Genomic DNA, 24,426 nt, shown 5'->3' with positions numbered 1-24,426 from the left:
GCCTCGCCGCGGTGTAATCGTGCAACGAGGCTTTCGAATGTTTCTCTCGCCGTTAAGATACGTGAGATCCACCCTCGGACGGTTGTGTCTACGCGAGGAGACATTAATAATAATCTCATTAGCGATTGCCGGCGTGCTTGCGTCAATCAACGGCGATCGGCGGGAGGAGGGGGAAGATAGGCGTGTTTTCACGCGTTCGAGAAAATAAAGGAGGCCGTGGCACGAGCAAACAAACCGAATCACGAGGATAACGAGCAATTAACGAGGGGCGGGTGTAACGCAACGTGCAACGAAAGGGTCTCGCATGTTTAGACGCGACTCGAGGAGATCTGTTTCTCGGTGGATTTTTAATGAGAACTCGAAATCGTTCGCACTTTACGACCGGACGTGTTCGATGGAAGAAGGTCGCGTTGTTTGTCTAATGGAACTGATTGGGCGAGAGATTGATTTTAATGAGGAAAATATGTGGTGCGAATTTCTTAGTAGCGCCGAGGGCAGATAGTTCACTGCTATTTTGCTGTCGAAGGATTTATGATAGAGACTTGGATGTTGATCGAGCCACTAATTGCGCGGAGGACAGAGTTCTTCGCGGAGATATGTAATCGGAATATTAGGAGGAACGCTGGTATTCTAGCATATTTGCAGAGTTCTTTTTTTGAGTTTCTGTGTCGAGCTAGCAACGACATAGGATTGCTTGCGATGAAATATCGTGGAGGGTTAATACCAAACGTTGTCGAGAGTCCGTGCCACTTTGTCTACGTCTGTGGTTTCCTTTGCAATCTAGTCTTGCGGGGGTGGCTCGTGCCAATGTAATTTCCAATGATCCTCTCTTTATTGGAACGAATTCGTCCTCCTGATTCTTCATTTACCAGGAGAGTAGAAAGTACGAGGGTGCTTTCCTCTGGGAGAACGTTTGGTTTGCTTTATGCCGCTGCCGTGGAATAAGAGCAGGAAATCAGATGACTGAGGAATTTTAGAGATTGACTTTACCATTGGAAATGAAAAGTATATCTTATAGTTAAAGCAGTAGTGCATTTACGACAGGGTATTTTCTCGTTTGAAAATTATTCGAAAATGTGAAATAAAATTTTCTTCCTCGAATCTTTGCTTTGAAACAACATTGCTTTGAACTTCATCTTTTCTTATGGATGTAATTTTGGAAATATGAGATTACGTGATTCTTAAAAAAATGTGTAAAGTGGCCTGAATCTGAAAATAATAATAATAATAATGATAATAATAATATTTAATAGTATTTATATTCTATTATTTTATTATTCTATTATTTTATTATACTATTATTTTATTATTCTATTATTTTATTATTCTATTATTTTATTATTCTATTATTTTATTATTCTATTATTTTATTATTCTAATATTTTATTATTCTATTATTTTATCATTATATTATTGTATTGTTATATTATTAGTTTTGTACATGGAACTTGCATATTTAATCTTACACGAATGTTACCAAATTAATCAGACTCGGAGGTTCACTGCAACTTATGTAATTTTGGAAACAATCTTGATAAAACGAGAGAATTACCCAGTGGATGCTATGCACGCATATTATACTTTGCTCTTCTTGGAATATGCGATTACCGTGCAAACACGTCCTCCAACGATCACCATCAGGGTCTGCATCGTTATCGGTTTAACATTCCTGGCGCTATTCGTTACGTTCGATACGGCGGATAGTGATTTGTCGCAATTGAACGAATATCTACAGCTTAAGATATGATAAAAATAGATGCGCGCTGTGTGCAGCGGATGCGTTAAAGTCCAACGGAACAATAACGAAAATACAAACACATAGATACCTTAATCAAAAGACAACACCGATTTAAAGAAGCTTTATAAAACCACATAAACATCCACCTTCTTTCCGCAAACTACATCTTCAACAATATTTTCATTCAATTCTCACGGAAACAAAATTTCAACTCAGAACAACCCCATTATTATTATCTCGACTTTATTACTCGTTAAACAGAAACTATAGCACACAAGGAGAAAGTAAGAAGCGAGTAAAGGCTCTCATAATTCACGTCTGACTTATTTTCCCCCCCATTAATCTCCCCTTGCGAAAAATCGTACCGCAACTTTGTCGTACACCTTTTCGCACGGTTGCAGTGGACTCAAAAAGTGCTGTTTCTAATGTCCAGGTCGTGGCAGTGCACGTCGACCCGACGATCTTCGATTCATACTACAATGGATGCTGCAATGGAACCTTCTGGCCGCTGTTCCATTCGATGCCCGACAGGGCGACCTTCACCGCCGAGCACTGGCGCGCGTATTCCGCGGTCAACGAGGAATTCGCGGCGAAGACGGTGAGTTCGATCGAGTGCCATCGATTATCGTCACCCAAGGGTGCACTCCGAGCAGTGGTTAGTTTAAAAAGGGAACGCTAACAGAAGTAAGATACCTGCATCGAAAAGAATAAAACAGTGTCTTAAAATCCATATCCGACCAGCGGTACCAAAATAGTACGCAAAGCCTAGTACAGTATCTGGGAGAGTTTATAGCGAGGTGGTAAAATCAGTGGGACGTTAGAGCAATGCTTTAAAGCGACTCCTCAAGCTTTCAGCGTCGACACAAATGAATTGGCAAAAGTATGAGAAGTCAACGACGAGAAGCTTGAATCAGAGTCGCTGCATCAGTTGGTCCCTGCGTTCGGCGCTTTAATTCACGAGCTCGCTTTCCTCTTCCAGCTATTATATTAAGTTCATCGCGCAAACACGTCAAACCACGAGATCTAAACTCTCTTCTAACCACCACTGTCCATTCCGCCCGCGTGCAATATTGCAGCGCAAACTGTTCAGTATTTCGTGCCTAAAGAGCTAAGTACCTTTTCTCAACCTACTTCGACATTCTCACCCTGGCGAATATTGAGAATTCAAATTGAATGAAAAGTCCCGCGAAAGTCCCACGAATCAATAGAAATCCCAGAGATGCTCCAAGGCGTTGGGCCAATAGGGTCTCGTTGCAACATTCTGCGCATTGAAGCAGCTCCTTAGTTTATTGGGGAGTAAGGCAGACACACCCAGTGTACTCTTTCTATTTAAGCCTGTTTTCCTTTTGCGTGTACATAAATTCATTCGCGGTTTCAGGTCGGAGCGCTGGAGCAGATCCACAAGGAGCAGCAGAACCAATCGAACGGGACGCCGCTGGTCTGGGTGCACGACTACCATTTAATGCTAGCCGCGAACTGGATCAGACAGGCGGCCGAGGACAAGAATCTGAGGCTGAAGCTGGGCTTCTTCCTGCACATCCCATTCCCGCCGTGGGACATATTCAGACTGTTCCCATGGGCGGACGAGATCCTCCAGGGAATGCTCGGTGAGTGACCGTCGCTGTTTCCGCTCGGTATTCCGCCAGCGTCCAATCGTGATTATCCCAGAGTCTGACGAAAGTGTGCGAATCACGTGTTAGGTTGCGACATGGTCGGTTTTCACATTCAGGACTACTGTCTGAACTTCGTCGACTGCTGCCAGAGGAGCCTCGGCTGCAGGGTCGACCGTAAGAACCTGCTGGTGGAGCACGGCGGCAGAACCGTGCGCGTGCGACCGCTCCCCATCGGCATTCCGTTCGACAGGTTCGTCTCGCTGGCCGAAACCGCCAACAAGGTGATGCTGACCAATCAGAAGATCGTGCTGGGCGTGGATCGACTCGATTACACCAAGGGCCTGGTGCACAGGCTCAAGGCCTTCGAGATGCTGCTGGAGAAGCATCCGGAGCACCGTGAACAGGTGATTGTTGCTTTGGTGCCGTTTAGAGGCGTGGTGGATGTTATTATTGGAGATGACGAGGTGGGGGTTGTAGCAGGGGGTCGTTGGGTGAAATCGAGTATTTGTTGGAAGACTAATAAGGGGAGACTAAACAGCTCGGGTTCTGAGGGTTTATGTATGGTAGAAGTTTAGTGGTTAGTTCGATATTTATCGATTGGAACCTTGGGATGGGAAGTGAAGCTGAAGATCAGAAAGCAAATTAATATACTCCAGATACCAGTTGTGGGACATGGAAGTGTCTATTGTGAGAAGGTAGCAGTATTGGTTAGAACTTTCAATATTTGAAGACTGAGAGAAGGCTATTCATTAAACAATACCTATTTTCAAAATTCGAGATCTTTTTTCACGGATTTTTCAGTAGTCAGCGGTTAAACGATAGGTAATATATTAGCATACGTTAAAGTTACATAACTAAGCAAATGCAGAATATGTCAGATTTCTTCACGAAATGGTCCCATTCGAGCCTTCTACAAGGTCACAGCATTCTTCAGCCAGCTCGGGGCACTAAGATCGCTAGCTCCCATTCTGAGGTTATGCTCCTGGGGTCCTACACAATCAAAGGTGTAGGCCCCAAGTTCTGAAGTGTGACTAGTTAGATATTGGGAAGATTGATGCTAGAAATATCGAGTTCCCAAGATCGAAAAATGCCTCTCTTATTAGGTCACCATGCTTCAAATCGCTGTACCATCGCGAACCGATGTACGCGAGTACCAGGACCTGAAGCTGGAGATGGATCAATTGATTGGCCGCATAAATGGTCGGTTCACGACGCCCAACTGGTCTCCTATTCGATATATTTACGGCTGCGTGAGCCAGGATGAGCTGGCAGCGTTCTATAGGGATGCTGCTGTAGCCCTCGTCACACCACTGAGAGATGGAATGAATCTGGTTGCGAAGGAGTTCGTCGCTTGTCAGATCAACACACCACCTGGAGTCTTGATTGTTTCCCCGTTCGCTGGGGCTGGAGAGATGATGCACGAAGCTTTGATCTGTAATCCTTACGAGATTGACGAGGCAGCGGAAGTTATACACAGGTACGAAGGGGGGGATTAAGGCTTTCGTGATCTGGATATAGGGTTGCTGACGCTTCAGACTTCTGGGTGCCAATCGTGACCCCTGTTGGAATGTTGTTCCAGTATTCTATGTTCTAGTGGAATATGGTCTCAGTATTCTATATTCTAGTGGACTATTGTTTCATTATTTTGTATTCTAGTGGCATATTATTTGAGCACTCTATATTCTATCTAGTAGAATATTGCTGCAGTATTTTATGTCGTATTAGAATATTGTTTCAATAGCTAATACCCTCTTGAAATATTATTCCAATAATCCACATCCAATTACAATATTATTACAATTCCTGTATCCTATTTCAAGAAACTTCGCCTTCCACCTGGAAGTCTCAAATAATATACCAGGTACCATTGAAATGTTTCTGCAAGAGGGTGTTGCCACAGTCATCAGCACCTCCAATGACCACTCTCCCATTTAATACGCTTCCTTGGTATCAGCATGCCAACAACGATTATCAATATCCCTGTACTCCTCTCCATAAACTAGACCCGACTCTCTACCTACAATTCTAAAACACTTTACGCTTCCACTGTACCATCGCAAAAGCAAAAGCAAGTGCTTAAAGTTACACGGGTATACTCCAGAGCGCTCACCATGCCAGAGGACGAACGTACGCTGAGGATGAATCACCTAAGACGCCGCGAGAGAATCTATGACGTGAATTACTGGATGAAATCCTTCTTACAAGTCATGGGATCGCTGGAGGAGCACGATTCCGTAGGCGCCACGACCATGCAACCGGTCACCATGGACGATTTCGACGATTACTTGAGCAAGTAGGTACCATTGGAGTTAGGGATTGTGCATGACTGGGCCCGACCAGAGCATGCGCTTGAACGGGGATCGACTCAACGATATACGACGGGAGTACGCTTAATTTCAAAGGTGTTAATAATTTAACACTGCACGTGAACCCCTCACGGGCCACACAAATTAACCGCACTTTAACGTATGCGTGTGCTATGGGCGAACTGTCACAGTGAACATTAATATTCTGGTGTGTATACAGGTTCGGCCGTGATTCGTGGTACGACCACCAAGGGTATGAATCTTCGTGTGAAAATACATAGAAAATTGTAGAGTAACGTTTCCCTGTACAAGTTTCTGCTTTCGAGAACATCGATTCCAAAGCTGCGTCTGGTACTCACTGTCAGCTAACGTGTCTGTCTATTATTCGTCATTCCCACTTGTGTCCTAGTGCTCGTATAGACGGTGATTTGTTTGAAATAGTACAGTGTGCCGTATTGTCAAATTACCAGTGTCATTGTGGTACGCTTTAAACATCTCTGAGTTTCTAGTGTTTGTATTTGTGAACTTTGGCTTTATATGTACGAGCTTGTGCACAGTGATCAAGGAAATAACTGACGGGTTTGAAAGGCAAGGTACCGATTAAACGCACAATTTTTCACGCAGCTTAAAGCAATCTATGAAAGTCTGCTGTGTTATTTAAACTACATATGTCACCGTCGACGTTTACGAATACTAGCGCAAGTAGTAATATCCAGCGATGGTCAGACGCGCGAGCAACTTTCCCAATTACGCGGTGTCATCGACTGTTTTCGAAAATACAACCTTGGAACTAACAAAACAAATATCGTCCAGTTAAAATCCGAGCAGAAACGCGAGGAATTTACTTTGAAATCAGTCGAATCAAGCTACAGCCTAGCGACTGTGCATTTAAAAAATTATTTCCCATATATTATATACAATGTCCATTTTCTTCGATACAAGGCTACGCGTGAAAAGCATTCATTCCGAATTTTCCGCTCATTTTTCCCCCAGCAGTACCACTAATTACGAGACACCCTGTGTAAGTGTTATTATTCTAAGTACACGCGCGAACTGCCGGGGATGCTTACAAAAGCCCACAAGCTTTTCCTATACAATACGAAACCCTATGTGAAGCAGACTGTTAAAGCAGAGCATGAGTATGGGTACGTCGCAGCGTGGGGAATACAAAATACCACTGGGTGCTTTCGACGGTCTAAACGACAGGTCGAAAACACCTTACGCTATCGGTCTAATTAACTATCCTGACGGACCATCCTGTCGCAAGCGAAATTCTCCCAGCAGATCGAAATTAACGAGAATGAAAACATCCCTTGGGAACTCATATCGTTTCAACGTGAGTCGTATATGAAAAGATACAGAAAGTGAAATATCTGGGTCGAGCGAGCGAGTGTCGACGCTCTGAAACGCTTGGGAAGGCGATTCTTTACTCAGACGAGAACGCTTTTGGAGGACGGGCGGGCCCGCGCGTGCGAATGCGACCCGACTCATGATGAAAGCCGGGTAACGTTCCAGTGATAACACATGTCCCCTAGGTATATCGGCGAGAACCATAAGTTGGCTCTGTTGCTGGATTACGACGGTACCCTAGCTCCCATCGCGACGCATCCAGACCTGGCCATTCTACCCCTGGAGACGAAGAACGTGCTGCAGAGGTTGTCTAACATGTCTGACGTCTACATAGCGATCATATCGGGCAGGAACGTGAACAACGTGAAGTCGATGGTCGGCATCGAGGGGATCACGTACGCCGGGAACCACGGGCTGGAGATCCTGCACCCCGACGGCAGCAAGTTCGTTCATCCCATGCCGGCTGAACTGGAAGACAAGGTGGCTAACTTGATGCAGACGTTGCAGGAACAGGTGGGTGGTTTATCCTGAATGGTTTGGAAGGTTTTATGTGGATTGGAGATAACTGAGGCTTCTTAGCTATTGCGCTGATATTTCAGAGTTAAGCGTTGACCAGTGACGGGGCTTCAGACAGTGGAGCTAATGGTGTGTGGTATTGGGTGTAGTTGGTTAATAGGTTGAGAGGTGTCTAGTGTTAAAGATTTAGAAGGCTTCGTCTATTACAGTGATTCCCAACCTTTTGGTCGCGAGGTATTTTCTGGGTGGTCGCCGCAGTGATTTTTAGTTGGCGATTTTTTACACTTATTTATTTTAATTATTGAATTAGAATTATATTCTGAAATACCTATTTGAATGTGTTTTCTTTACTTTAGTAAATTAAATTTATCTTATATGGGGAGGGATCGCAGGTTATTTGACTATTATAAAAGGGGATCGCGACTCAAAAGAGGTTGGGAAGCACTGGTGTGGTAAAGAATGTTAGTTACAACGGGAACAGTGAACTCTTTGGAGGAAACTCATGATCCTGAGTTTAGATTGTTATACATGCCTAGTACTGAGTATGCTCCATCGCTTCACCCCTTATGATACGACATGTTCTATGCCAACACAGACTTTTAAGTTTTTGTAGACCTGCTGAAGAAACTGTTTTAAAAATTCTTTATAGCTTCATCCTTTTTCTCACATCAGCATAGAGTCGAATGTGTCGAAATGTGTCGAATTAGGGCTGCATAGTGCAACGGTGTTTAACAGTTGCAATTGCAAATTGAATTCAGCTCTGCAGAGACGGTGCTTGGGTAGAGAACAAAGGAGCGTTGCTGACGTTCCACTATCGCGAGACGCCGATGGAAGGTCGCCCGGAGATGATTGAGCAGGTGAAGAAAATCATCGAGGCAGCGGGTTTCAAAGCCTGCTCCGCGCATTGTGCCATCGAGGCGAGGCCACCGGTGGAATGGAACAAAGGTCGTGCTTCTATCTACATCCTACGCACAGCTTTCGGGGTCGATTGGAGCGAACGCATCAGAATTATCTATGCTGGTGACGACGTTACCGACGAGGACGCTATGAAGGTAAGAATTTTACAGCTATAAATCTATGTTAGTTTAATTCATTATCTGCCATGATTCTCATTTGAATGTGTAGTGTTGTTCACTATAGTTCAGTGATGGAAGATTAAGTACACTGTATATGAAGCTATTTATTATCACACGCTCAGCTGAATTGTAGCGACAGATGCTATTAGATGCGGTCTAAAGCTATTACCGCTGACGCGGTGTATAGGAATCACCAAACATCCAATGTAAATTTTTATCACACAGCTCAGGGGCTTTAGAATTCCCATATCACTTTCGCGTCACACGCAACGTTATCCATTCGGAATAGAATACCATCACAGCGCCACTAGCAGTTAGGATTAACAGTAAGTATAGCGAAATTCTTAGTATTTTTATCATATAAGCTCGATTTATCCTCTCTAATAAAAGCTCGCCGCTATCCCCACCATTTCTTGCCACGGTTTAGAACAAGCCGGCTACACTTTTATCTTGCCCGTTGCAAGAGTGAGGCGAATTGGAAGCCAGCTCGAAACGGTACGAAGCCGCTGATGCGATCGAGACTTCCTCCAAATCGTGATAAGAAATAGTGGAAATAGCGATCAGCTTGTAGCACAGAGAATAGATAGACCTTGTACCAACAAATGCTGGAAATGCTGCTATATTCAGTTTTAATTTTAACCACTAATGGCGCTGCGATCGTTTTCAATCCTGGATCGATAATGTCGCATGCGACACGAAAATGGTACTGTATTCCCCAGAAAGTCCCTAGGTCTCTTCTGTTCGGGCATGCGCGCGTGGTGACCTCACTACTGCTCGGTATAACCTATATCAAAGTTGGACATAATATTAATCTGGGTTAATTTTCTTCGACGAATAAAGTTAATTTCTTTAATTTTTCGAGTGTTTTAACTTCAGCGTCGAATAAAGTTTTCAACTTTAACTTTAACTTTATTTAACGTCGAATAAACTTACAGATAAAGTTAAAGTTACAGATAAAGTTAAAGCTAAAGTTAAAGTTGAAAACTTTATTCGACGCTGAAGTTGAAACGCTCGAAGAAAAAAAATTAACTTTATTTGCCGAATGAAAAAAAATAACTTTGCTCGACACGTGGTGAATAATTTTTTTTTTTAACTTTCATTCGTTATTCGAAATTTTCATTTAAATAAAAATTTTGCCCATCTCTGCCCTGTACCATTTCTTTGCATCTTCCCCTCGTGCTCATCACCACTATTCTCTGCGCAGGCGCTGAAGGGTATGGCGGCCACGTTTCGCGTCGCCTCGTCTCACATAATTCGCACGTCCGCGGAGAGACGTTTGCCAAGCACGGACTCCGTGCTGACGATGCTGAAGTGGGTGGAGAGGCACCTGAGCAAACGCAAGCCGCGCAACAGCACCGATATCCCATCGAGATTCCGTCGCAACAGCGCTGGTATAACCATGGAGATGTCCTACACGCCGTCGAACACGACCTTGGAATCTTAGGTTGGGCATTATTCCTCAAGTACCACACCGACTGTGTCCCCGACAAGAAACATGCACGTGCGTCGCGGGATTATGATTGCACTCGTAGAGTAAGAGCAAAGTAAGCGAGAGGGCAAAATAACAGGAACGAACGAAAGGGAATCTCTATTGGTGGGGCAGGTTAAAACGTCGTGTACATTGTATATCCAGATACAGATATACGATATAGATATATAAATATGTATGTGTGTGGAGAAACAGTCATCATTATCCAGAAAAACAAAAAAAAAAAAAAATGACCGAGTGTCACACTGAAAACGGTTCTTCCTCTGACTAACTGAGAAGAACCAGCTGCAATTTCGACCTTCGGAGTACCTCTAATCTCCGAGTATATTATATTAACGCGTTACGGATTATTCGAGCATAAAGTAACAAGGGACGCAAGAGCCAAAGAGGAGGCACTCCTGGATCATCATTGCTGCGGAACCCAAACCATTCTCTCGATTGTTCAACGTTTAAATCGATGTACAACTCCGGTAACCGGTTGGAATGGCTTTAGCCCGTGGAATAATTACCAAGAGAAGTAAAAAATAACAAAAAAAAAAAGATGAGTGTTAGGTGTACGATCGCTGAATCTCTTATTCTAGCGTCAAACGGGAATATATATATATATATTAGGATCATATATATATGTACGTGTTCTTTTTTTTATTATTATTATTTTAGAATTCGCCATACGATCGTTATGGTGTACCCATATTTGGACGAGCGACGTTTCCGATGAACGCCGCTCGTCGAGATACCACGGTACTTACTAGCTGTGTATAGATACTAGGTTCGCGTCGCTCAAAACGAAACCATACTCGATTAGTATTTCACGTTGCAGTGACTTGTCCGACAACTGTTTCCTATTGAGTTGTATCACCTGTTACCAATCCCCGAGACAAGAAACAGATGTGAATTTAATTAGCCCGGATAAGAAAGCTGATTGTATTCGAGATTGTGTATTTCTTTTCTTTCTTTTTCCTTTTTCTTTTGGGTTCGTTCGTATCCACGAAATTTCAGATATTCGTTTAGTCTCCTTCGATTCAGGCTTTTCCGACGCACGAAATTGTATCGGAGCACTATCAGCTCGTTTACGAAACGGTTTCGTAGAAGTAGAATCGTGGAAGTGTAGGTTTACCAAGCAATAGTGAGGTCTGTGGCAGTTTAGGTCGGGGTGTGGAATGAAAGGAGCACGCCGGGGGGGGGGAGGGGCCGCTTTGGTGCCATTTAACAGAGATGCTTCAATAGTAGATCGCCTGCTGAACCTCCAAACTAGTCATCGCTATGCCTATAGAGTTCCTGTGCTGTGAAGTGGAAGCTAGAATGTTGGAGACCGTGCTATTGCTAGGCACAGCTGTATAGTTTCTTATAAAGTCTATTTTTCATTGCCCTTTGCGAGAACGTGTATACTTTTTATACTAATGTCGGTGTAAAGTCTGCAAGTTGCTGTATTTATACCGATATTGACGAAGGTGGGACGAGGAAACGGATTGCAGGAGTTTTTAATATATTGTACTTATATGTGTGTTCGTTATGAAGAAATGGAGTTCTAAGTTCGATGATTGTACAAGGTGTTTTTCAAGTGTAGGTATAGAATAAACTGAGAAATGGAATTTGCAAAACGAAACACTGAATTGTTGATAAATGTAGGTCTTTAAATTAAAACCTCTTGAGATATTCAGTTTTCTGACAAACAATTCTTTTGGAGCCTCACGATAGAGTGTCGACTAAAATGAACTAATTGCAATTTTCAATCGAAATTTATTTTCAAGTAACATCGAATTTTGAATTGAATCAGGAACTAAGAAAAATTGAAGGGTTAGAAACACAGATTTCTACAATACTGATTTTCTATATTAAATGCAAGTGGGAATAATCTATAACAAAAGCTATTGCTCGAATTAGGAAAATTTTTAATTCAATGTAATATTTATTTCAACTTCGAATTCTGAAGAGATCAGTAATCCTACAAAGAACCATTAGCTTGCGATGTGACAAAGAAATATCTTGGAAATAATTAGTTTTTGGACCCATGTTTATGAAACTTTTTCCTTTAAACCTGTCAAGTTTTTGAACGCCCTGTACAGTCAGACCTCTGTTCGATCGTCGATTTTTCCGAAGAGCACAGTGCCAATTGTATCCTACATTCTAATCAGTTTCGCACGAATCATTAATAAAAAAAGAAACGAGTACTCAAACATTTCACACGCGCGACGAAACACACACAGGTATGGAAACGCATACTCTGAGCGAAACCAGTCGAAACACGGACAACTTTCACACGTTTTCTAAGTACAATAAGCCACTCGAGGATTTCTTATTCCAATGGTTTATCTCTTTTTTACGCGAGAGAAGAGACGGAGTGAACGGCGACGAGGAGGAGCCGGAGAATCGAATGTTTCAGGATTTTTGGATGAATTCTCGATCGGTCCTTTTTCAAGGCCCACCGAACGACAAGAAGAAGAACAAATCTTCAGCATTGACCAGTTCAATGGATCTCAGTGTGAGATTAATCGGAGGATCTTGAAAGTCTGTTTAAGTGAAAATAATATCAATGTGCCATGTTGGTCGCATACTAGAGTCGACCGAAGAAGATAATTTATACGCAAGCTTGATTTTTTAATGAAAAGAGGCCTCGTCTTTAGTTTCAATGCGAAAGATCAAAGGAGAACGAGGACTGTTACAGGCCCGAAGAATCGACCGGTGAATTTTTCTACAGAAATCACTCGTTCGTCTCCTTTCATTCGGAACTTACATTCATAAGATATTCCACTATGGAGTCGCAGGAGGAATCGACTGGGAAAATTATAAATAAAATTCAACTTCAGTAATTCCCTGTACAATCTTTTCTTTGCTTGATATTAGGATCAAGCTCGCCGTTTATTCGCGAATGTCTAAATTTCGTTCCGGTCGAAACAAGAGTTACTCGTTCAAACAAAAATACTCGCGGTACGTTCGGACCCATCGCTACTTTCTCCGAATTAAAGTATTTCTGGGAGGTGTTCAAAGCCGATTCTTCCCTCGACTCTAGGGTACGTTAATTTTTCACACAGCCGCATGGAGGATGACTTACTACTCTAAGCGATTGCACTTTGTTACATGTTTTACAGTAGCCAGTAAATGGATCGAAATAGTACGACAAAGCTATGGAAATAAGGGATTCTTGTACATCCTGTCTTCACTGTCATTAGGCTGCTTTCGTGTTCGATTGCATCCAAACGATGATGCCCTCGCGTTCATACAGAAGGAACGACTCATAGATTTATTCGCAGATTTCAGAATAACTGATGAGAGCTTTAGACTCCGAAAAATGCAAATCTACTGTGCCGTAACAGAAGCTATTCAAGCGAACACTAAAGATTGAATCATGGATATAAAAAGTATTTATTAAATCTGATATTTAGAAGCAATCACCGTGTAAAATTTTGAGAATCGGAACATTTACAAAAATCTTGTTATTCCCGATGTAAAGTTAAGTGTCCACGAGCTCTTACACAGAGGTGAAACCATAATTCTAATAATAAATATTTATCATAGTCATGAACCGATCACCTGACTCGCGTCTATTTCTCCACTGAAAAAAAATTGAACGTGCCTAAATCGATGCGTCAATCTCATTCGAATACATCTGTGTGTCGAGCTCAGATTATACAAGTCGATATACACGTGCATAGAACGTGCGCAAACATGTGTATACATAAGCGGAATTATGAAATTTGAAAGTTACACAGGCGAGAGTTAATTACGGTACATACACACATGTATTTTTATATGTAGAACCTGTGGAAATTCGTTACGAGGAAGGATATGGCAAAAAAAAAAAGACAGGAAAACGGTAGAAAACGAGTCTCGCGAGCAGGGATATAATATGAAAAGCGATGTTTCTGTAATTTTATTACTTAGTGACCTGTTTCTGTCCCGGACATCTATTTCTACGACTGTACTTACGATTATAGTAATATAACGATAACAATACATGCATACGTACAAAATAAGAAGCGAACAAAAAAAAAAAAAGACAGGTCGAAGTGATGGGAGATTTTGTTCACGAATCATTTTTCGTTTTTAACTTCAAGGTCCGAGAAGGGACACGTTTTATCTTTATATACCTACGTTTTGTTGTTGTTGATTAAACTTCGATCTTTACATACATCCGCGGTGCGAATTTATACAGTGGTGGTGAAAAGAAAGTTTAAAATATATTTAACTGTCTACATAACAGATTCAATAGTGTTACTATACAGTCGATTTTTCAAGCCCCTCGGTCCATGTAAATTTTCAGATACCGAGACCGTTCAAAGTTTACACTTTTTCACCACCATTGTACGTTTTTGGATCCCCAATCATTTCTGTTTTCTTATCAACCCTCTGTTCTCCATTTCTTAATAATATTATCCTCCTGCCCTGGATATCATCCCGTTTTCCCTTCTCCTCTTTACTTTTACCGTTCTACTTTATTGTTCCCCGAGTAATCCATTAATTTAGAGCGTGTAAAACGATCGTTTCCAAAAAAAAAAAATACTAAAACGATTTTTAATCAATAGAGTATAGAATTCCGACGGTTTGACCTGCGAAGAAATCAGCCCTCCCCATATCCAATCTCGTATTTTCACCTTTATATTTATTAGTCAATTATTATTACCGCTAGTCAATATGTAACAAGTGAGCTATACGAAGCGCTTTGAAAAATGAGAAGCTAAATAAAAGCGAGAAAGAAAGTGGACGAAGAAGCTAAGAAGTGTGCGAAGCGACGAAGAGCCTGTTGAGTGAGAAATTACAGGTGAACGAGGGGGGAGGGGGGAGGGGGGGGGGAACAAAGCGATATTATCCGATGTCATATCTATTTGAAAGTATGCAAAGAAAACACATATGCTATAAATACGATTGTATATGTATAAAGAAACACACGCAAGGGCGTCCTATAATGCGCCCTTAATGCGAAACTGTACGAGAGGGAGGAAAGAAGGAAACGGAGAACAATATCAAATTAATCTACGTTTTGTATGACTATTTTGTTTTTACCTCGAATATACATTGTACGAAAAAATGAGCAAATAAATAAATATATATATATATATATTTGTGTGTGTGTATGTGTGTATGTATATGCGTATAGGTACAGGAGAAAACACGCATACAGGATAGGCAACACACGTAGGGGAACGAAGAGGCAAGATTTTTCAATCGAGTCAAATTGTAGAGGCTGGTCCCGTGGCTGTAAACGAGACTAAACGAAGCAAAAGGAAAAAAGTGGGAACGAAAATTGCAGAAATAAACATCGTTTGTAAACTGTGCGCAACTGTTTCTTTTATTTTTTATTCTCCCCCATTTGATGTTCACGATCGCCCCCTCCCCCGCCCCCCCCCCCACCCCCTACCCCCGTTGCCTTCGAAACGTTGAAATTGTAAAACAAAATTTCTGACGAGAAAACCGGTCGACTATTCGCCTTATTTTTCAACGAATAATTTTAGTTGACATTACGAGGGTTTGAAAATTTCGTGGACCCGTGCCGCATCTGTGGGGGTGCGCGTAGACTCGATTGAAATAAATTTTTTGCAACACGTATTTTTCGCGATATCTCGCGCTACTTTGCTGTCGGCACATTTTTTGCCGGTGTAACCTTTCATTTGCAGCGTTATCGAGACGCAATTAAAGGTATTCCGAAAAGCGAAGGATGTTGGGAAATGGATGCTGATGCGAGGAGTCGAAGGGCGTTACTGATAATGATTAGTTAAATTGGTTATCATCCACGGCTGGGTACCGCAATAAAATTCATTGAATTTCTAATGTTATATACCTTGTCGAGGATAATTTTAACCCTTCGTGGTCACACGGGGTGTATTGTGCCCCAAGAATAATTTTCGAGTTAAAATGTCGTGTCTTTGCGACTTCCAAAGGGAATTTATCGCAAGGAAAAAAAAAGAAAATTAAAAAATTGCTTTTTTCCAACAACCGTGGGAAATCGTTCATTTTCAACTACAATTTTGAACATATCAAAATTTACATTTCTAGAAAAAGACTATTAGACCATGATTGTATAAGTATTAGGAACGTACAATTATCACTGAGAACTTAAGCGATTAAAAAATACGAAAATGGTAACTCAAAAAATTACGCTGGTGTACAGTGAACCCCGTTTGACCAACTTGTGGTTGTAAGAAGGTGTGGCCACGGAGGGTTAAAACATCAAATTTAAATCGTTTCGAGTGTCAGCGGCAGGTTGAACTGATAATCGAAACGTTTAGGGCACAAATTTCATGAACATTTAATGAGAATCTTCGATCGGTTATTGTCAAAGGCTAGATAATAAACCGCAATTAGCCGTACCAAATAACAGAATTAAACGTGATATGTATAATTAATGAAGGAAATGAATCAACTCAGTGGCATTCTGATACGATCTCAAACGCAGGACTTAATCAACGTCCATTTAACATAATTTCAAGAGTCATGTACAAGTTTCACTGAAATCGACATTCTATTTCATTCGATGTTTATCGATAGGAGTAATTTAATTATTGCTGTTTCCGCTTAAAGCGAATAATCTATAAGTTACTTTATAACTTCTACCATTCTCAAATAATAAATCCAAAATGGGGAAAAACTTAAATTTTGAGAAACGATGCCACCTTTCACAGGCACTTTAAATTGGGAACGAGTAGCATACTACTTATCGAGATTGCTTATTACGTAAACAATTGCAAAATTTGATATTTCCAGCTATTTCCAGCCTTTCCACTATTAGAAAAATATTTAACGTAATTTCAATAACAATTGCTAAGAGCTTCCAAACTCTTCGCCGTTAAATTCGATTTCGTAGAACCAAAGCACAGTGATGAAAAGCGTCCACTCCACCAACCCCCTACAGCGACCCACTCACAGCAATCAAATCCGTGCGAAAAATCTCGAACCTCGTACCGCGAAGCCACCCTTATTCCTGCAGCAGGCTCTGCGAAGGCGCGCCGTCCAACCTCCCCCGACAAGATTCCTCGACAATGGCGGTCTTTGAAGGAACGTGGCCCCACGCCCGGTATCGCCACGAAATATCCAAATATTTTCATTAGAAGTCTCTGTGTGCAGGAAGAGGGTGGGCCCGTGCGATTTTCACGGTCGCCCAAAGAATCGCTCGTGGGGAGGCTTCTTTCTGGAAGGACCGACGGGCATTTATTACCAGAAGAGGGGGAGGGGGTAGGTGCTCGATGTGCATGCCTTGGAGCCAGGGAGGCACGGTCAATGCGGCAGTACCGCCGTATAAAGAGCCGGATTACACGGTGTCCATTTCAGGGTGTACAAGGAGCTGGTGTTTGCGGTAAGTCTTCCACGGAGAGGCCCCAGTCGGCCACAACCACGGGCATTATCATCGCTGTTTTGCCGATTCAATTGTGTGTGCGAAGAAAGGCGGCGTTTAACAAGAGTTTAATAAAAGGCAAACACCGGGGTCGCCTGTCCTCTCTTCATCTCCCTCTTTCATCCCCGTCCGCCATCCTCCCGCCATCTTGATTCCGTTCCTCCGTTTCCCTCCCCTCCGGCCCTCTCCGTCTGGCCCACGCCGTTTCCTTTCGCTTCTTGTTCGTCCTCTTTCTTTGTTGCTCCCTGGCTGGAAGGGATTATGCAGCCGGAGAAAACACGAGCTTTCCAGCCCCGGCGATGAAGAAAGGAAGGAACGCGAAAGGGAAGAATCGGGAAAGAAGGATCGCAGCTGCCACGCACGGGTGGCTCTATCGAATAACCGATTCGTTCTCTGCTCACTACTCTATCTTTCCCTCGGAAATCCCCGCGGATAGACGTACTTTCGGTTCCATCGCGCTCGCGCGCGCAGCAACCGGGGTACAGACTGATTTTCGTTTTACGCGTGCCCTTGTTCGTACAATGAGGATTTGAGTGGAGGAGAGGAAGAAAGGTACGGGGGTGTCGTGCGTTGGGGGGATGAAAGGTGTGTGAGATAGACACGAGCTTGAGGATATCATTGTATCTTTGTAAGTAAATGTAACACTGCTATGCATCCTCTTTGCGGTACCTCTTTGCGCTCATGAGTATACCTTTCGGTCCTTAATGAATTGTTCGTACTATATTGTTTCTTTATAAATAGATGGCAATGCTATAAAAGCTTCCTTCTTCCTTATTAGACGTGGGGGTGGTATTAGAGTAGTGGTGGTATTGCAGTAGTGATAGTATCAGAGTAGTGGTGTTATTCGAGTAGTGGTGTCATTCGAGTAGTGGTGTTATTATAGTAGTGCTGATATTAGAGTAGTGATGGTATTAGTGTGGTGGTAGTATTAAAGTGGTATTAGAACAGTGATGATATTAGAGTAGTGATGGTATTAGAGTGGTATTAGAGTAGTGGTGGTATTAGAATGGTATTAGAACAGTGATGATATTAGAGTAGTGATGGTATTAGAGTGGTATTAGAACAGTCATGATATTATAGTAAAGGTATTAGAGTGGTATTAGAGTAGTGGTGGTATTAGAGTGGTATTAGAACAGTGATGATATTAGAGTAGTGATGCTATTACAGTAGTGATGGTATTAGAGTAGTGGTGTTATTTCAGTAGTGGTGTTATTAGAGTGGTGGTGGTATTAGAGCAGTGATGGTATTAGAGTGGTATTAGAGTAGTGATGGTATTAGAGTAGTGGTGGTATTAGAGTAGTGGTGATATTAGAGTAGTCGTGGTACTCGAGTAGTGGCGTTATTCCAGTGGTGGTGATATTAGAATAGTAATGGTATTAGAGTAGGGATTATATTAGAGCAGTGATGATATTAGAGTAGTAATGGTATTAGAGTGGTATTAGAGTAGTGATGGTATTAGAGTAGTGGTGATATTAAAGCAGTGGTGGTATTAGAGTAGTGATGGTATTAGAGTAGTGTTGAGAAGAAAGTTTAAACTGTAAACGGTGACAGAATTAAGGTAGTTCCAACAGAAAGAATAATATCTTAAGATTTACATTCCATAAATTCGAGGGGTTGTAAAATAGGTCAGTGATACGAAACTAATAAGTACTACATATAACAAATAAATAAACATATAAAAATAAGGGTCTCACACTATCTTTGAACCACCACTATAGTTCCACAAGTATGACCTCAACCCTTTCCACTCAGCTCAACGAGATATCGTTTCGAGAGCGACTCAATATTGAAGTGTCAAGGGTTACGGACACCCCATCGCCTCGTCGTCGCGAACAGATCATCACTTCATCTATCGAAGCCGAGCGAGCTATCTCGTCCGCCACGCAAACATCCGTATAAGCGGAGCAGGGAAAGGGTGGCGCCGAAGTAAGTCAGTGACTCAGTGGAAATCCGCCGTGGGGGGTTGGCCAAGATCGATCAGCTCTGATGTAATTATCCGAACGTTGAATTTTTTATCGCGGCGAAACAATAACGTATTTTCAGACCAAACAACATCGGCCCGATGTACACGAAGACACGCAGAAACCCGAGACACCCACCCCCTCTCATTCTCTCTTTCTGTTTACGTAACGTGTAATAGAATAATCTGCGTTACGGGAGTACCACCGCGGGGCAAAGTACGATTTCGCGTCTTTGTTTTTCGCGAGGACGTTTCGACCCGATAACCCGCGATCCACGAGGGCATAAAATAATAACGCAGGGGAACACTGACGGAATCCTTTTCTCCTGCCCCTTTTCGCGGATATCCGCGCGACGTGGGGAATATGGATCGCTTTTTCTGATCGGTAAGGGGAATAAAGTTAGCTCACGAATGGTGACATCAGGTTTGATTGAATTTTCGAATTATGGAGGGAAATCTCCTAGTGCTTGATTTTAATGAAACGCTGAGGGTGGTGGAATAGTTAGTAATAGGAGATAGGCATTTCTTTGGTGGTAGTAATTGTGGCTTAAGGGATATGCGAGTATATATGTACATATTATCCAGAGTTTTAGCCCTTCAGGAATGGAATACAATTTCTATGACCACCCAAAACATAATGCTTTTTAGTCAAATTCATAGACAAGTCGAGTTATCACACATTTATTTTTTTACGTACTTACCGAATAACTTTCAAATTCGAATAATTTCTTCGAATATCTACTTAACTCGGCGGGAGGCGCTACTGGGTGAAATTTACCACGGAGGCACAAGTTGCGAAAATATCTTTTTTATGTATAATTTCAAAGAAAGTTCGAAAGTTCATTCCAAACAGATATATTAATATACAGCATTGGAGATATTTATTGCGTCACTCTCAAAGTTACGTAGTATTTACGAAGAATTTTCATAGCAATATGATTGATAAAATGATTCGTAACCCACATATCTTGGCCAAGAAATACTTAGGGAGCTACCAATTTTTACAATAATATTTTCCTAGCAGGTACTAATAATAATGAAGGTATAAGTGATAACGTGTTTATTCAAGCGACGCGATAAATATTTCTTCGCACAAAGTCGATTTTCGTCTCGATATAATTCAATCCGGGCACAGGCGTGATGAAGTACCAGAAACTCGAGGAGAGGCTTTCTGGTCCTCGAAACAGACTCCGCGGGAATGTTCACCAAACGTGAAGTTTCGGGTGGGCCCCGAGGGCTGCAAAAAATAAGGGTAATCCAACGCTACATGGAAACCACATTGCGCTTTGCCAAGCGCAAGTCGTAGAATCAACAAATCCACAGGGATTAGATAACATCCCCCGGGATTGGTGGCCCTTCGTTTATCCTCCGCCGAATCCTGAAGGGCCCGCCTTGTTGTCCCATCGGGTTATTGGTATCACTTAGCGAAATCCGCGCCGGAATAGCTTTAAAAGCCCTCCGCCACGAGATTCAAATCGATTTTGCAAACCATTACCGAGAACCTAAATAGCGGGGTTACACTCTCGTGTTGTGAGAGGATATCGCGCGAAAAAGTAGCCAATATTATTCTCCATTCTCCTTCGATTAAAGCCCAAAGCCATATCCACCGACATTGTCGATTTTAATATCCGAGACTCGATACTCAATATCTTAAACACTTTTGTATTTAATATTTCCGGGGTTAAAATTGTAAACGACGTAAGTGCAAAAGAAATAGAGAATAACCTTTTCAGTGGAAAAGGGTGTGAATTTCGTGCGTGGTGGTAAAAGTTGTAAGTGTTAGAATAATTTATTTTAACTGTCAGAGCTATCGCAAGATAGGGCTAACTTCACCTTGGTGAAAAACGGTAAAAGTGCCAGTAACATTCACAGCCGTTAACTCTTTATTTCTCTTTAAGCCTGTAAAGGTTGGCTCAGACGTCTCCTGTAACTTAATCGAGTAGCAAGTAATTTAGTAATTCACCGTGCGTGGACACCAAAATTTAGTCGAGTAGTTTAGCAAAGCAATGGTAAATTACTAGATCACTCGTCACTCGACTAAGTTAAAGGTGGTACACGCTGAAAGTCCATAGCGATAAACGATCAAGTTGAGATAAACGATGTAAGTGACAAAATGAACAGACACTAATTTTCTCTCTACTGAAAATGTTAACTACTGGCACTTACATCGTTGACCATTTCAACTCCTCATTTACCACAGTCTCTTACATTTCTGCGCCAAAGTCCAGGGTAATAATTAATCCCGAAACCTACCATTCCAAATTTACCCTTTAATCTGTTACCTTCTGTGGTTGAAAAATCTTTCCCCTGAAATCCCCACCACCCCAAACGGAATCATCCTACAATCTCGCGACCGAACATCCAAATTTCAATATTCCGCCAGAAGATCTGCAATTTCATCCACTCCGGGCCTTCCCAAACCAAACAATTGTACGCGACAAATAAAGAATACTATATTCCTCCGTCACCCCCGAGTGAAAAACGAAGGGTGGGCGTTTCTTTGTTCTTTTCACACGCGATTGTTTATCGGGCGGCTCGGCACGCACTCGAGGGTCACGCGCGGCGATCACGAATTTATTGGGACGTTAATTACTTTAATTATTACACCGTTAGCAAAGGCTGATCGGAATCACAAAGGAATAAACATTCGACGCTTGGAACTATGTTTCCCATCGCCCCGAGTCACTGATCGCCAATTAATTTTCCATAATTGGACGGACACGCCGGGCCGCGATGTACACATGCCTTGATGCTGCCACTCCACCCCGCCACCCTCGCGCGCGCACACGCCGACCCGACACCACCCACGCACACGAGCGTCCTTTAAAATGTATATATCGAGAGGGGGTTGGGGAGCGATGGCCAGCGGCCACGCCGCCGTATTTTCGCCGCACGGAACCAATTAACAGTTTTCACCTATTCCTTTTTAGAGCGGCTCGACCGAACGAGGGACATGAAAAAAAAAGAAGGGAAAACACAGAACGGTGGTGTGTGCCCCTGCGCGCGACACGGAAAGAAAAAGAATAACGGGGTAGCGGTGGGAGGGTGGCGAAGAAAATTGGACGAAAAAATGCGCGCTTGATGGCCTTACCCCGTCGGAAAAATCAACTTCGATCTTGTCGAACATGTATCGCGAAACGACCGCTTTGTGCCGTTCCTTTTCATGGGCGGGCCCGTGCCCGCGGATTCATTGTACCCCGTTTTCTTTCTCTAGCTTTTGCAGACAAATTGGAACGCTGCGATGGGTAATTACAGGGGGATGATTCGTATCGGGTGAGTGAAGATTTTGAGAGGGGAAATGGGTTATTGAGAGTCTGAGGTTGAGAATTCTTTTTTGAATCTCTTGCGGGGGGTGGTATTGTGATTGTAGCAAAGTGGCTTGCATCTCGAGTTCAAATAAATTATTCGATATTCCAGGAAATATCTGCAATGTAGTGTAAAGTAAGAGCTATCGACTTCAGGAATAAACTTAGACTATAGTTTCTTAAGAGTACATTCTCGTGGAATCGCTTAAAAATTTTTGGATTTATTTTAAAGAAAACTGCAACACATAGGGTAAAAAGTTTTTTTTTTAATTGATTTATACATATTTTAAGATGAAAGAAGAAATTATTTTAAAATAAATGTTTAAAGTAATCTTGAATAAATAGCTAATAAAAACGTTGTACATAAAAACAAGAGAACTAAGTGGCGGGTTTAAAAAATTATTTCGGGATTCTTTTTACGAAAATAATTTACGAATGAACTCGCTATAGTATTACCAACTTTCATAAGTCTTGGACCACTCAATTTGATTTTATTCAGCACACAAAACTACCGGTTTCAGGGCCTTTTTACTAAAACATGTACCACTCATCGGATTTCCATTATTCTGCAGTAACGATTGGTAATATGATTGCGCAAAACTTTCGATTTTTGATTTCAGATGAGACAGCCTGTAATATCGCGTACACCGTGTTTTTATCACCGCCAGAGTTATAGCTATTTATTTAAGATTACATCGGAGAAAAAAGAATAAAAAAATATTATCATCCTGAAATATATATAAGTCAATACCAAAAAGACTTTTCACCCTATATGTTACAGTTTTCTTTAAAAAAATCCTAAATTTTTTAAGGAATCACACGAGAGTGTAGCCTTAAGGAACTCTGTCGAGCAATTAATTTTCATCCCGCCACCAATCGATTATCCACATCGATTGCACTTTGGAATGGAGAAGCTGGGGGTTGATAGATCCTGGCATTAAAAAGATTAAAAGGGATTAGAAAGCAGCGGACGATATGGGCTGCAATAAAATGGAAGGGGCACCGCGGAACGAGTCAAAGAAATCCGTAAAGTGTGAACATTAGCGAGGCAGCGCAAATATTTTTCGAGCGCTACAGTCGCGCGACGTTCCTTGCCGAAGGGGTCCTCTATTTACGGGGCTCCGTGGAACTATGGAGCCCGTGCTTCTCTTAACGTATACCGTAAATATTGTTCGTCCTTTGAGAATCGTACGCTGGCTCGGCACTGACGGGGGTCTGGACACTAGTCAAAGACGCCGAATCCAAAAAAAGAAAAGAAAAAAAAAATCATAATCTAGCCGAGGAAGTCTGCAACGTCTTGTCGAGTTCCACGAGGATTAGCTCTCGGTTCGTTATAGGATGTAAATATTTGCCTTGCCCGGGTCAAGACCAGCATTCTCTACTCGCGCCCAAGGAACGCTCGTAAAATCGAAATGACCACGCGGGTGGAGCTTAATCTGACGAAGTTTCATGAAAGTTTCATAATGTTTAATGTACTGGCCAGTAAACTGCGCGTGATTTCTCGATCAAGCGAATGTTGATTTCATCTTGACTATAATTTCGTGAGACAATTATTTCAGTGTTTTTTTTTAATTATTTCGTCATTAGTTTCATGAAACTAGACTCTCGTGAGACAAGTTTTATGATTTATTTTCAAAAACCTCATCTCTCGCTACTGTTTCTATTATTTACACGTAGATTGTTGCTGAGATTTTTGTCTCGTGCTAGAAAAGTCTCAGAGAAAATCTCATCGTGGATTTTAAAAGT

General features: G+C 42.0%; 1 protein-coding gene across 5 annotated transcripts in view; it reads left to right on the top strand.

Moving 5' to 3' along the window:
- The window catches only part of Tps1 (Trehalose-6-phosphate synthase 1), a 48,638-nt gene extending 34,421 nt beyond the window's left edge, over nt 1–14,217 (top strand). For 3 of the 5 annotated variants that reach the window (XM_076808759.1, XM_076808758.1, XM_076808755.1), the window contains exons 4-12: nt 2,172–2,336; nt 3,117–3,345; nt 3,439–3,755; nt 4,455–4,828; nt 5,453–5,644; nt 5,878–5,910; nt 7,193–7,520; nt 8,282–8,575; nt 9,804–14,217. In XM_076808759.1, coding sequence (XP_076664874.1) covers nt 2,172–2,336; nt 3,117–3,345; nt 3,439–3,755; nt 4,455–4,828; nt 5,453–5,644; nt 5,878–5,910; nt 7,193–7,520; nt 8,282–8,575; nt 9,804–10,043 — 2,172 coding nt within the window. In that variant the 3' untranslated portion in view covers nt 10,044–14,217. Of the gene's footprint in view, nt 1–2,171; nt 2,337–3,116; nt 3,346–3,438; nt 3,756–4,454; nt 4,829–5,452; nt 5,645–5,877; nt 5,911–7,192; nt 7,521–8,281; nt 8,576–8,824; nt 8,926–9,803 lie in introns of all 5 variants that reach the window. The other 2 variants (XM_076808760.1, XM_076808756.1) reach the window with 2 other exon arrangements.
- Nucleotides 14,218–24,426: the final 10,209 nt, after the last annotated feature.

Source organism: Andrena cerasifolii, chromosome 3 (genome assembly GCF_050908995.1).
Source record: "Andrena cerasifolii isolate SP2316 chromosome 3, iyAndCera1_principal, whole genome shotgun sequence".
NCBI lineage: Eukaryota > Metazoa > Arthropoda > Insecta > Hymenoptera > Andrenidae > Andrena > Andrena cerasifolii.
This window is presented reverse-complemented; position numbering and strand designations above follow the sequence as displayed.